Here is a 12,546-nt window from a genome sequence, read left to right as displayed (position 1 = left end):
CCACACTCTTGCTATGGCTCTAATAGCTCTGACCCCCAGACAACTTTATTTATTAACATACAATCAAATTAATATTTCAGTACAAATCAAAATAATATTTCAATACAATTAGATTACCACCACAGCCCTCAAACTGTGAGCCAGAGTAACTGCCTCCCAAGCTGCTTCTTGCAGCTATTTTCTTCCAGACCAGGAAAGCAACAAACACAGAGATGGTAAACACTTGAGAACCATTGCAGGGAGCTCTACCAGGGCTCCGTGCAAAGGGAGGCAGGGAAGTTGGGCACCCAGACCACAGGCTTTGGAGTCGGGCAAGCCTGGGTTCAAACACCAGTGGTGCCATTCTCTAGCCGTGTGCCCTCGACACAGAGACTTCTGTCTGTCCACTAGGGAGTCAGGTGGAAATACTAACCCAGGCAGGGACTAGCCCTTGTGGGACCCTGCTTCACACGGAAGGCCATCTCCCTATGCTCCTCCTTTTCAAGGGTCTTACCACTTTCCCCACTAAGAGACAAAGAAGGCAGGCCTTGGGATGTGGGTTTTGATTGATAAACTGACTGGAGGACAGGCTGCCGCTTGATGGTCCCCTGCCCTCCCCGGCCCCCAGCCTGGCACACGTCTGGCTGAGTGACAGGTTAGACGGGAGCTGATTGTGTGAAGGCTACAGGTAAACAATCCAGTGGTTCTGTCCTTTGCCCCACTGCCCAGTGCCGTGACAGATCAGTCTTGATGACCACTGCCCCACGCACGGTCACTGCCAAGTGCCTTATGAGACTCCTCACAGGAGCCCTGGGAGGGCTAACCATGCCGCAATCCCCACCATCCCGATGAGGAGACAGACATGTGGCAGTAATTGGAGCTCGGATGCTCACGTTTGTGTTTACGCTCATGTTTAAGGTCTGCTCTGTGAGGTGGTTTACAGCTGGATGAACTGGGGACTGCTGAGCTGGGTCGTGGCCCCCAACAGGTTTGGCACGCGCTGTCCTGCCAGCAGCACCTCAAGCACCGCCCACTTCTTCCTACTTTTCATTTGCCAGTTGCCAGTTGCCTCATGCGCTTTATTGGTTAACCCAGAGCAAGGCTGGTAATCAGTCTTCCCAGAACCACTTTTACAGCCAAGTTTTACTAGAGCATGGTCCTGCTCAGTTTCTGAGCAGCTCACACTGCCCTGTTCTCAGCGCCTCACCATATGGCCTCAGAGCTTGAGAACTCACCTTCCAGCCCTCTACTGAGATCCTTCCAGACCAGACCTAGGCTCTGTCATGCTGACAGACGACAGAAGAGTACTCATGTTTAATAATCTGCCTCAAATCAGCGTGGCGACCACACCTTTAGTCCCAGCACTCGGGAGGCAGAGGCAGGCAGATCTCTGTGAGTTTGAGGCCAGCCTGGTCTACAGAGTGAGTTCCTGGACAGCCAGGGCTACACCGTGAGACCCTGTTTCAAATTAATAATAATAATAATAATAATAATCTGCCTCAAGCCTTGATAGATGGGGATAAGGATACAATCAGGCAGATGGCTGAGCAACTAGGGTATGGAAGTCCTGGGATCCAGAGGAAGGAATAGCAGTCCTGGGTCCGACCCAGCCCGCAGCCCCAGGTTCTCAACTACGTGGCATCCTGGGTGCTCCACTGAAAGGTCAGAGAGCAGAAAGGCGGGAACTGGGGAGTCCCTGCGACTGTGGTGACTTGTTTTCTTCTTCTGGGAAAGAAACCATTTGAGATAAGGTCCTCCTCTGTGGCTCTGCCTGGACTCAAACTCACAATCCTGCCTCGGTTTCAGAGTATATGAGTAGAGGAGTGTGTGAAAAACTAATGCTGCCTCCTGCCCTCAGAGCCTTCCTGCCAAGAACGTTACATCAGAGCTGATCCAGGCAGTCTCAAGGATCAGGGGCCTGCGGGGATGGCTTCTCCCAAGCAGGACACTAGCCTCGGTCCCTGGAGGTCCTAAGGCTTTGGGGCACCCAGGGGCCGCTACCTTGCTGGGGTGACCATGAAGGCCAGCTGTAGCTGAAGGGTTCTGGGGGTGCTGAAGACAGCCTGGTGGAGAGAGACCCTCAAGTCCCAGCCCCAGCGGCTCCTGATGTGTTGCTTGCTGGTGTCCACCTCTAACAGAAGCAGCTCACGGCCGGACACATGCACAGACAGGGACATGTCCACTCTGCGTCCCTTGTGACGTACTGTGGCAGCCTGCACCTGTAGGAAGGCAGAGAGGGCAGGAAGCTGGAAGGGATGAAGGGTCGGCAGAGGCCTGGGTGAGCATGGCCTCCCTCCAAGAGACACTCAAGCCCGGGGCAACTCCAAGGGCTCCCTGATAACAAATAGGAGAAACCAGGCTAACGTCCCAACCCCAGCCCCTGAGTCTGGGTCCTAACTGATCCTTAGCTCCAGAGCTCACATCAATATTTGACGCAGCAGAGGACACCTAAGCTGGCACATGCCTGTCATCCCAGCACTTAAGACACTGAGGCAGGAGGATCATGAGTTTGAGGGCTACAAAGGGAGACCTTGCCTCAAAAAGAGAGACAAGTAGAGAGAAAGGAGGATGACTTAAACTCCCATGTGTAGCTGTGGCCAAGAGCTTCTAGAACATGCCATTGTCCCCTGACTGCCTCCTGCTCCTCAGGGGCCCAGTAGGCTGTACAGTCCCAGACCAGTCAGTGTGGCTCTACATGGGCAAAATTTGGTTCTTAAGCCAAATGGTACACGCCTATCATCCCAGCACCTGGGGCTTGAGATAGGAGTTATTATTTCAAGTCAGCCTGGGCTATCTACCAAGGCCCTTAGAAGTGGGGAAGATGCATAAGGTGGGTTTGGTGGTGCATGCCTGTAATCCCAGCACTCTGGAGGTAGACACAGGAGGATCCAGAATTCAAGGTTATCTTGCACTACGCTCAAAGCTTGCTAATCAAACTCTAAAAAGATATGCTTAAGAAACAGAAAGGGGCTCTTAGCGACCGGCCGATGGCGAAGATCTGCCCAGTGGAGGACAACAGACAGCGTGGACCTCTCCACCCTTCCCACAAGCCTCTGAATAAAGTGTGTTTGACTCTAAGGCTGGTGTCCGTGTGTCACTGTCCCCGACGCGCTGCCTTTGAGCCCCCGGCGTCCTTCCTCGTGGTGCCGGGGGTTAAGCTGCGGCGCCATAGCAATTGCTAGCGCATAACTGGGGCCGCCTGCCCATCATGGGCGGCCCTTTTAACTGCTAGGTACAGGCTGAAAAAAAAAGAAAAGAAGAAAAAAAGAAAAAAGAAAAAGAAAAGGAAAAAAAGAAAAAAGAAAAAAAGAAAAAGAAAAAAGAAAAAATGAAAAAAAGAAAAAAGAAAAAGAAAAGAAAAAAGGAAAAAAAGAAAAAAGAAAAAAATGAAAAAAAAGAAAAAAGAAAAAAAAGAAAAAAGAAAGAAAAAGAAGAAAAAAGAAAGAAAAAAGAGAAAAGAAAAAAAGAAACAGAAAGGGGTAATAAAGACCCTCCAGAGATAGATTGCACAATGCTTTATTAACTTTTTTGAATTATTTATTAATAATTATTTATTAAATTTTTTGAATGCTAATGAGAAAGGATGGACAGCTGCAGAGAGACATTGGATAATAGAAAAAACTACCAAAGTAAATCAGCCTATATACTTTAAAGATGTGTTGACCTCAGAATGGAAACCAAGATATGTGTTACATTGGGGAAGAGGTTTTGCTTTTTTTCCATAGAAGAAGAAAAGCTAAAGATACCATCAAAGGTGATAAAGATTAGATTCGAAGAGAGACCTCTTTATTAGAAGAGGTGATAGTTCATCAAACAGTGTGACCATTCAATCTAAACTAACTTATAAGACTAACAAATGCTTTTCATTTGATTAGATATAACTTGCCAAAAGAGAACCTCCCCAAAGTTAGGGTTGGGGCAGGGTTTTGTTTTTGTCTTTCCAGGAGAATGAAGACATTCAGCTAAGGAATCTGAAGACCACTGAACAAATGAGACATCTAAAGAAAAAGGACAAATCATCCAGAGAAAATGAAAAAGAGTAAATTGGCCTATTAGTATATCACATTTCCAACAAAATAAAATTTCATAAGTCTTTTCAAATGTTTGTCTCTACTGTTCTCTACAGACATATAAATATCATCTCAAAATTTATAAGATTTATATATATATATATATATATATATATATATATATATATATATATTAAACTTTTTGCCATGATATTAATGGTCATATAGAGTACTAACTAATTCTAGAAAAGTGTTTCATCTAGTTCCCTATACTGGATGATTTCAGGTTTGAGTTTCTATCAGGCAACTAGGAATTAAGTTTTGGTACTCTGGATGTACATAACAAATTATGGTCCTTTAACCTCTTCGAAATCTGCCATATGATAATTAAAATGTTTAAGTCTGAAGTGAACTATGACCATTCCTAACAGCAACCTTTGCAGTCTCCAAAATGAGGATGGGGCTCCACAACAACGATTCACCTGGACTATGATAACACCACTAAGCTGACAAACACCACCCAAAGATCAACTTTGGACTACAAACTGCTCAGAACAGTTTCTAGGTGGTTAGCTGAGATGGTCCAGCCTCACAGACTACTCTATCCAGGACTTGAGATAAGCGCTGCATTTTCCCATTACACAGAGACTGGACAGCAAATGATACAGCTATCTCTCCCAGGACAATTATCCCAATTTTTCAGGGTCCCCTAAAGATGCCATCACCCTCAGACAGCAGAAAGTAATTTTAAGAACACGATGCCCACATTCCCAAGAGGTGGTGTGGGTGGATTTTGGTCATTCATTGGGTTAAGGATAATTGTCATTGTTTAGGGGGGTTGGTTACAAGTTGTTATTGGTAGCAGTCAGGAAAAAAGCTGAACAAAGGAGATTAGATTCAGGGATCTTGTTCTGAAAAGAAAAAAGGGAGGATATAGAAATGATAGGATGAAAGAGTAGATTATTGAATCTACTTTTAAACAAAAAAACTACTACTCTTAAATATTTTACATTGGTATGGATTTTTGTATATTAATACAAATTTGAGGTTATTTTTATAATACCATGAATATGTTTCTACTCTTGTTTAAGATATTTTTGTATATTGATACAAATTATAAGATTATTTTTGTTAGAACATATTATACATACATTTCTATTCTTGTTCAAGGTATTGTACTTATACAACTCATTTAACAATGTAATGTAAATTTATAGTCCTTGAAAATTATTATTACAAACTATTTAGGATAATAATAAAATGCAGGTCAGTCACCTATTACAGTCAAACTTGTAATAGTCAGTCACCTATTACAATCAAACTTGTAGTCATGTTAGGTATGTTTTCAAGGTCAAATAAATATATTTTAGATAGACAGATGTCTTTAAACAATTCAGAGATCTACAGAATATGGCATTTAAGGTGTTTTAATAATATAAGGGGGTTTTTTTGTTGTTGTTTTTTATGACAGTGAGACATGTCTGCTCCTGGTAGCACCAATCTACTTCGGAGAAGATGATGAGCATTGAAGAAACTCCATGTGGAGTTTACTTTCTTTGTGGCAAAAGTTAGCTACTGGGCAAGAAACTGCTGACAGTATGCTGTCCAAAATGGACAAGCAGGACACAAAAGAAAGTGACTGCCGAACCTTGCAAAGACTAGATAGGACAGTCCTTCAAAAATCCTGCTTCACAGAAAAGTCTGTCAGATATTCTAGGCCTATAGGTCAAAGATGGATGCCCCAATATTGCAGAGGGACTTTGGGTGACTGTCCAGGCAGCCAGCTGTCTCTATCATTTCTTAGTTTTGGAAGTTGTTTGCTCTGCACTTCCTATTTACTTAGGTAATATTATATCCTTCTCAGGTCTCTGATGGAGTTGAAGACTAGATAGATATAGTTTTCCTTTTTAACAAATTCAGAAAAAGACACTCATAAAAGAGGTGTAAAGTATATAAGGTTGAGAGACAGAAAGAAATAGTTTGTGGTTGGCAATGCAAGTTAAAATAGTGAATTAGATACAACACTTTGGATTCACCAAGATAGGATAGATAATGGAGTATTTTCTCTGAATCTGTTAAATGCAAATGGACTAGACATTGTTAATGTAATTATTGCCTGTATATATTTGTATATAGTTATTATATTTATTGTATATAGTTTTAGTATGCTAGCTAAAACCTTAGCTTTTTATTTAGACAAAAAGGGGGAAATGTTGTGAGATATTGATTGTGTTCTGACAAATAAAGCTTGCTTGGAGTCAGAGGGTGGAGTTAGTCAGTAGCTGACCATAGATTGTGTAGGGCTATAGAGGAGACAGGAAGTGGTAAGGCAGCACTCAGAGAGGATCTCTGCCCTGTGGACTGAGGAACAGAAGAGGTATAAAGCAACCACTGCTTCTCCTGGTTCTCCAATCCCTTCAGGTTCTTACCCCAATATTTGACTCCCAATTTTTTTATTGATAAAGATTAATTAGATTAATGCTTCATGGTAGTTTGAAAGAAAATGGCCCCCATAGGGTGTGGCACTATTAGGAGGTATGGCTTTGTTGGAGTAGGTGTGGCCTTATTGGAGGAAATGTGTCACTGTGGGAGTGGCCTTTGCGGTCTCCTATGTTCAAGCTATGCTCAGTGTGGTACAGAGTTCACTTCCTGTTGTCTGTGGATCCAGATGTAGAACTCTCAGCTCCTCCAGCACCATGTCTGCCTGCATGCCGCCATGTCCCACCACAATGATAATGGAATAAACCTTTGAAACTGTAAGCCAGCCCCAATTAAAGGGTTTCCTCTATAAGAGTTACCATGGTCATGATGTCTATTCACAGCAATAGAAACCCTAACTTAGACACCATGGCTTTGCCTAGACAACAACACAGGACAGGGTTAGGAGGAAAATTAGAGTTCTCTCCATGTCTAAGCCCAAGCCTTCATGCCCCAGAGTTAAAGACCGCTTGGCCTAGGCAATGACTGAAGGTCCCCTGCCATCTGGCCTTGATTCTGCTGGAGCTCAGAGGTCTCCATCCCCTCCTCCTACCCACTCTTCCTGTGAGCAATGAGGAGACACCTGGGAGGCAATTCAAGGTCATCTCACGAGCAATATCCATACCTGTAAGCTGGGTGGGAAGGCAAGGCCGTCTGGAGGATGGAGCTGCAAGAAAAATGCCAAGTGGGAGCTTGATTTGTTCAGCTGGACCAAGACCTATTGGGGTATAGGAAAGGGTATAGGGGTGAGATTCCATTGTCCTTAGTAAGGCACTGGAGAGCTGGTGTTGGGGTGCTCCTTTCATGTTGCCCCCGCCTCCTGTTGGACCCTGACCATGAATCCCACACTGTGCTCCTAGCTCCCTGACCATCACCTTGTTGAACCTCACACTGCTCTACCACCCCATTTTATAGCTGGCAAAACTGAGTCCACAGGCACTAAGTGACTTACCTAAGGTCACACAGCTAGTGAGCATAGGGCTAGGAACTGAACTTGAATGAGCTGGGCACTCACTGGCTTCAGAACTCCTTGGAGATGGAGACAAGTCTAAGCCACCTGTGGTGGTTAGAATAGGAATGGCCCCCACAGACTCTCATATTTGAATGTTTGGCCATAGTGAGTGGCACCATTAGGAGGTGTGGCCTTGTTGGAGGAAGTGTCGCTGTGGGGTTGGCTTTCGGGTCTCATGCTCAAGCTGTGCCCAGTGTGGTACAGAGTCTTCTCTTCTGCTGCCTGTGGATCCAGAACTCTCAGCTCCTTCTCCAGCACCGTGTCTGCCAGCATGCTGCCCTGCTTCCCGCTATGATGATAATGGACTGAACCTCTGAAGTTGTAAGCCCACCGCAATTAAATGTTTTCTTTATAATACTTTCTGTGGTCATGGTGTCTCTTGTCAGCAATAAAACCCTAAGACACCACCCATCACCCAGCGGAGGCTGGCATAAGGCAGACACATGGTGTGCACATGGGATGAATGAACGCAGAAATCCACCCACAGCAGCTTCTCTAGGGGACTGAATCATGGGTTTCCTCCTAGATGCACAGCTAAACTACATTTCCCAGCCTTCCCCACAGCCAGGTGGGTTTTCCTGAGTTCTGGCTGGAGTGATGGTCCTACTGAAAGGCCCGGCCCTCAGAGACACCACGAATTCTCCGCCCTCTCACTGGCACCTGCTTGGATCCTTGAGTAGGTACATGGGGTAAGGCCGCTCTGGGCTGCAGTGTGGGTGTGTGGGGCAGGCCCGCTCTGGGCTGCAGTGTGGGTGTGTGGGGCAGGGCCGCTCTGGGTTGCAGTGTGGGTGTGTGGGGCAGGCCCGCTCTGGGCTGCAGTGTGGGGGGGGGGGCAGGGCCACTCTGGGCTGCAGTGTGGGTGTGTGGGGCAGGCCCGCTCTGGGCTGCAGTGTGTGTGGGGGGCAGGGCCACTCTGGGCTGCAGTGTGGGTGTGTGGGGCAGGGCCGCTCTGGGCTGCAGTGTGGGTGTGTGGGGCAGGGCCGCTCTGGGCTGCAGTGGGCGGGGGGCGGGGCGGGGGGGGAGGCTGCTCTGGGCTGCAGTGTGGGTGTGTGAAGCAGGGCCGCTCTGGGCTGCAGTGTGTGTGGGGGGGGGCAGGCCCGCTCTGGGCTGCAGTGTGGGTGTGTGAAGCAGGCTGCTCTGGGCTGCAGTGTGGGTGTGTGGGGCAGGACCGCTCTGGGCTGCAGTGTGGGTGTGTGGGGTAAGGCCGCTCTGGGCTGCAGTGTGTGTGGGGGGGGCAGGACCGCTCTGGGCTGCAGTGTGGGTGTGTGGGGCAGGGCCGCTCTGGGCTGCAGTGTGGGTGTGTGGGGCAGGCCCACTCTGGGCTGCAGTGTGGGTGTGTGAAGCAGGCCCGCTCTGGGCTGCAGTGTGGGTGTGTGAAGCAGGGCCGCTCTGGGCTGCAGTGTGGGTGTGTGGGGCAGGGCCGCTCTGGGCTGCAGTGTGGGTGTGTGGGGCAGGGCCGCTCTGGGCTGCAGTGTGGGTGTGTGGGGCAGGGCTGCTCTGGGCTGCGGTGTGGGTGTGTGGGGCTGAGATGCTCTGGGCCGTGGTGTGGTCAGAGAATGAGTGGTCCTGATAAGGCAAACATCTACTCAGGAGACCCATCCATGCTTCCCACCTAAACAAGGACCAGGCTGCTGGCTTCCCAGGCCACCTTGCCACCCTCTTATCTCCCATCACCTCATACAGGGCCCCTTCTCTGGACGTGGTGTTTGGAATGCTTGATTCCCTGTAGGCGGCTGTTTGGGAAGCAATAGGAGGTGTGTCTGCCATGTGGCAGGGGTGGGGTGTGTCTGTCATGTGGCAGGGGTGGGGTGTGTCTGCCATGTGGCAGCGGTGGGGTGTGTCTGCCATGTGGCAGGGGTGAGGTGTGTCTGCCATGTGGCAGGGGTGAGGCGTGTCTGTCATGTGGCAGGGGTGGGGTGATTACTTTTTAAAGCCTCCCTGATATGCACTCTCTGCTTCCTGCTTGAGGATCAAGGTGTTCCCGTGCCATGCCTGTGCTTCACCTTCATGGACTCTAACCTCTGAACCTGTAAGCCAAATTAAATGCTTTCTTTTATAAGTTTCCTTGGCTATGGTGCTTTGTCACTGCATTAGAAACCCTAACAAAGAGACTGGCTGTTTTTATTTTTTGGAGAAAGGTCTCATGTAGCTCAGCCTGACTCCAAACTCTATGCAGTTGAGGATGGACTTGAACCCCTGACCTTCCTGTGGAATTGCAGTTATGAACCATCATGCCTTGGTTATGCTGTGCTGGGGATAGATCCCAGGGCTTCGTGTACACCAGGCAAGTGTTCTACCAACTGAGCCACAGCCCTAGTTCCCTTCAGTGGATCATTAAGACCCTTTCCCTTCCACGGGGGCAGAGTCCCGCCTCTGACCTGGGATGTGGCACTGTGGTTGGTAGCAGCTTGTACACGTACGCTGAAGTCAAATGCTCCTTGTCGAGGCCATGTGAGGTCAAAGCCACCGTTCAAGCGGAGGGTCTAGGGAGACAGCCAAGAGGAATCATGCCCTTCGCTCCTGCAAGTGGTCCTGCTCAGCTCCCCCCGCATACTCCATTTTTTGTTTTGTCTTGTTTTACTTTATTTAGTTTTTTTGTTTGTTTTAGGTCTCAGGCTGGCAAGATGGCTCAGCAGGTAAAGGCACCCCCTCCAAACCTGATGACCTGAGCTCTGTCCAAGGGTCCACATAGTGGACGGAAAACTGACTCCTTCAAGTTGTTCTCTGACTGCTACACATTCACAGGGCTGCATGGGCATATTCATATATATGAAAATTTAAAAATTAAAAGTTTAAAAGAAAAGCATTTACATAGCCAGGTTAAACAGTCTCAGGCTTCAGCTAAGGATGACCTCGAACCCTGATCATCCCGATTCACCTCCTGAGTGCTGGGATTACAGGCGTGCACCCCATAGCAGGTTCTCAGGCTCCCCTTGGCAGACACTAGCTAACATTTGCCCAGCCTGGGGACACTCACCTGGGAGGAATGGGTGGCATCCAAAGCCACGCTGTGCCGGATCCCTCTGTGCTGAGAGCTGCCCTGGTGTAAACCCTTCAGATGCAGAATGACTTTCTGGTTGACTTTTAATGTAGCCTTGACCTCACTGTTCTTAGCCTGAGTGTGTGAGAACCAGAGGCATGGAGAGAGGTCACCATCATGTCCACATGCAAAAGAAGCCATGTCAGAAGCCAGAGAACAAAGCAAGCGGCCCAGAGATTGATGTCCAAAGTGTACTCTAGTCTCCTGCATTCATTTAAAAGGAAGTGGAGCCAGGTGCATGCTGGACCTTCCTGCAGGGCAACACCAGTGCTCTTAGCTAGAGGTGGTGGGTGGGCTTGATGAAGCAATGTTAAAACCTCCCCATAAAGTGGGGCTCAGTCAGTCTGTTTTCTTCACTGCCAGCTTCCTACAGCTTAGATATCAGCACACAAATTAGATAGTTGACCTGAGGTGTCAAGGTCAAAGCTGAACTGGAGTGGGAGAAGGGAGCAGCAAGACCCACATCCTAACCCTGGAGCCAGAGGCAACATGGCCTCTGGACAAAGGTGAGTCAGGGATCTGGAGATGGGGACAAGTTTCCATCTTTGTCTAAATGAGGACCTTATGAGGGACAGCAGGAGAGTCACAGTCAGACACAGAGAGTGTGAACTCCTCTGCTGTCTTTGGAAGGGCCAAGGAGTGCAGGCAGCTTCTGAAGCAGAATGGGGCAGGGGCTTCTTCCAGAGCATCTCTGCAAGGAATCGGTGGTGCTGGCTCACGGTTTTAAGATTCTTTTGCAGGTCTGAGCTCAGGGACTGAAAGACGTTTTAAGTTGCTATATTAGGGGCAATATGTAACCCAACAAGGGGAAACACATAGTTATCAATTATTCACTCAACAACCGTTCAGCAGGTGCCAGAAGCCAGTGATGCCATTGCTGGTTGGTGTCATTTCTTCTTGTCTGTACTGATGGAGAACTCCGACTGCCTGCCCAGGACTCATGTGTGATTGTTCACTCTATATAAGCACACATGGTTTATCTTGGAACCAAGATGGCAGGAAAGGAAACAGCCAGGGGAAAGCATATGCGACAAAACCTTTCTGTTCTTTTTTGAGTGCAGGGCTAGAACCCAGAGCCTAGGCAATCACTCTCCCGTGGAGCTGCCTCCCAGCCAAGGCACAGCTCTGAGCAGAGCAGACAGCAGCAGGACAGTAAATAGAGGCCTCTCCAGCCTCTGCTCCTGGCCAGATGTTGTCAGCTGGGATTTGAGTCTAAGCAGGGCCAGACCTTCTTATTTTTCTTTTCTTATAAACAGCAGAAATCCAGGCTTTGTCTAAAATCTCCCAGTTCTCAAGGCAGGCAGGCCACAAAAACACATGTGTGGCTATGTTTGGCCTGGAGGTCACTCAGCATCTCCGGCTGAGGAACCCATAAAAGCCACTGGGAGCCACCCCTGAAAGTGTCTGACTTGGCATTCTGTACTGTTTCCCCTCGGATGTCACTGGCCAGCATCGGAGGAACCACTGACAGCCCCGCTGACTTATGGGAACTCAAGCCTAGAATCCACTCAGCCCCCACTGCCTGCTTGGCTCCTTCTTCCTTCCTAGAGGAGAGAAGCACTGTTTTATTCCTTGTGCACACAGTAGGTGTTCAGTAAATGCTCGTTGGAGATTGTGGTGATCCCCCTCCCCCAAGAGGGTCAGGAAGAAGAGTCTAAGGAGACCTGGTAAACATGTCGTATGTAATTGGGAGGTTATCAATTATATTCAAAGATGTGCCCACTGTGTGAAAAGGGACAGGCTGCCCACCTCACAGGAAAGGGAACTGGGGCCCAGGGACACGAACTTGTAATGATATACCGGCAATGTGAGTCTAGAGTGTATGTGAGTCACAAGGGGTTTTAAAAAGGGTTTTAAATTTTTTTTTTAATTTTATTTTGACACAGGGTCTCACCATATCGTCCTGGCTGGTCTGGAATTTGACCAGGTGGGCCTCAAACTCCCAGAGGTCCTCCTGCCTCTACCTTGTGCTATTTGTGTTTTTAATCGTGTGCTGTATGTACAAGTTCAGGTGTCTATGGAGGCAG

The 12,546-nt window shown here is 48.0% G+C and overlaps 1 protein-coding gene and 1 non-coding gene across 2 annotated transcripts in view; one reads left to right on the top strand and one right to left on the bottom strand.

Moving 5' to 3' along the window:
• Positions 1-12,546, bottom strand: part of LOC107402064 (uncharacterized) — a 130,204-nt gene that overhangs the window by 47,778 nt on the left and 69,880 nt on the right. The window contains exons 35-38 of the mRNA XM_076577794.1: positions 10,457-10,594; positions 9,858-9,962; positions 7,093-7,185; positions 1,981-2,198 (exon numbers count right to left, since the gene is read on the bottom strand). Coding sequence (XP_076433909.1) covers positions 1,981-2,198; positions 7,093-7,185; positions 9,858-9,962; positions 10,457-10,594 — 554 coding nt within the window. The remainder of the gene's footprint in view (positions 1-1,980; positions 2,199-7,092; positions 7,186-9,857; positions 9,963-10,456; positions 10,595-12,546) is intronic.
• On the top strand, positions 3,088-3,219 carry LOC121831929 (small nucleolar RNA SNORA76). Its single transcript, XR_006075524.2, has one exon. It is a non-coding gene; the product is annotated as a small nucleolar RNA SNORA76 (small nucleolar RNA).

The sequence above is a fragment of the Peromyscus maniculatus genome, chromosome 8 (genome assembly GCF_049852395.1).
Source record: "Peromyscus maniculatus bairdii isolate BWxNUB_F1_BW_parent chromosome 8, HU_Pman_BW_mat_3.1, whole genome shotgun sequence".
Taxonomy (NCBI): Eukaryota; Metazoa; Chordata; class Mammalia; order Rodentia; family Cricetidae; genus Peromyscus; species Peromyscus maniculatus.
The sequence above is the reverse complement of the archived record's forward strand: the minus strand, read 5'-3'. Positions and strand labels throughout refer to the sequence as shown.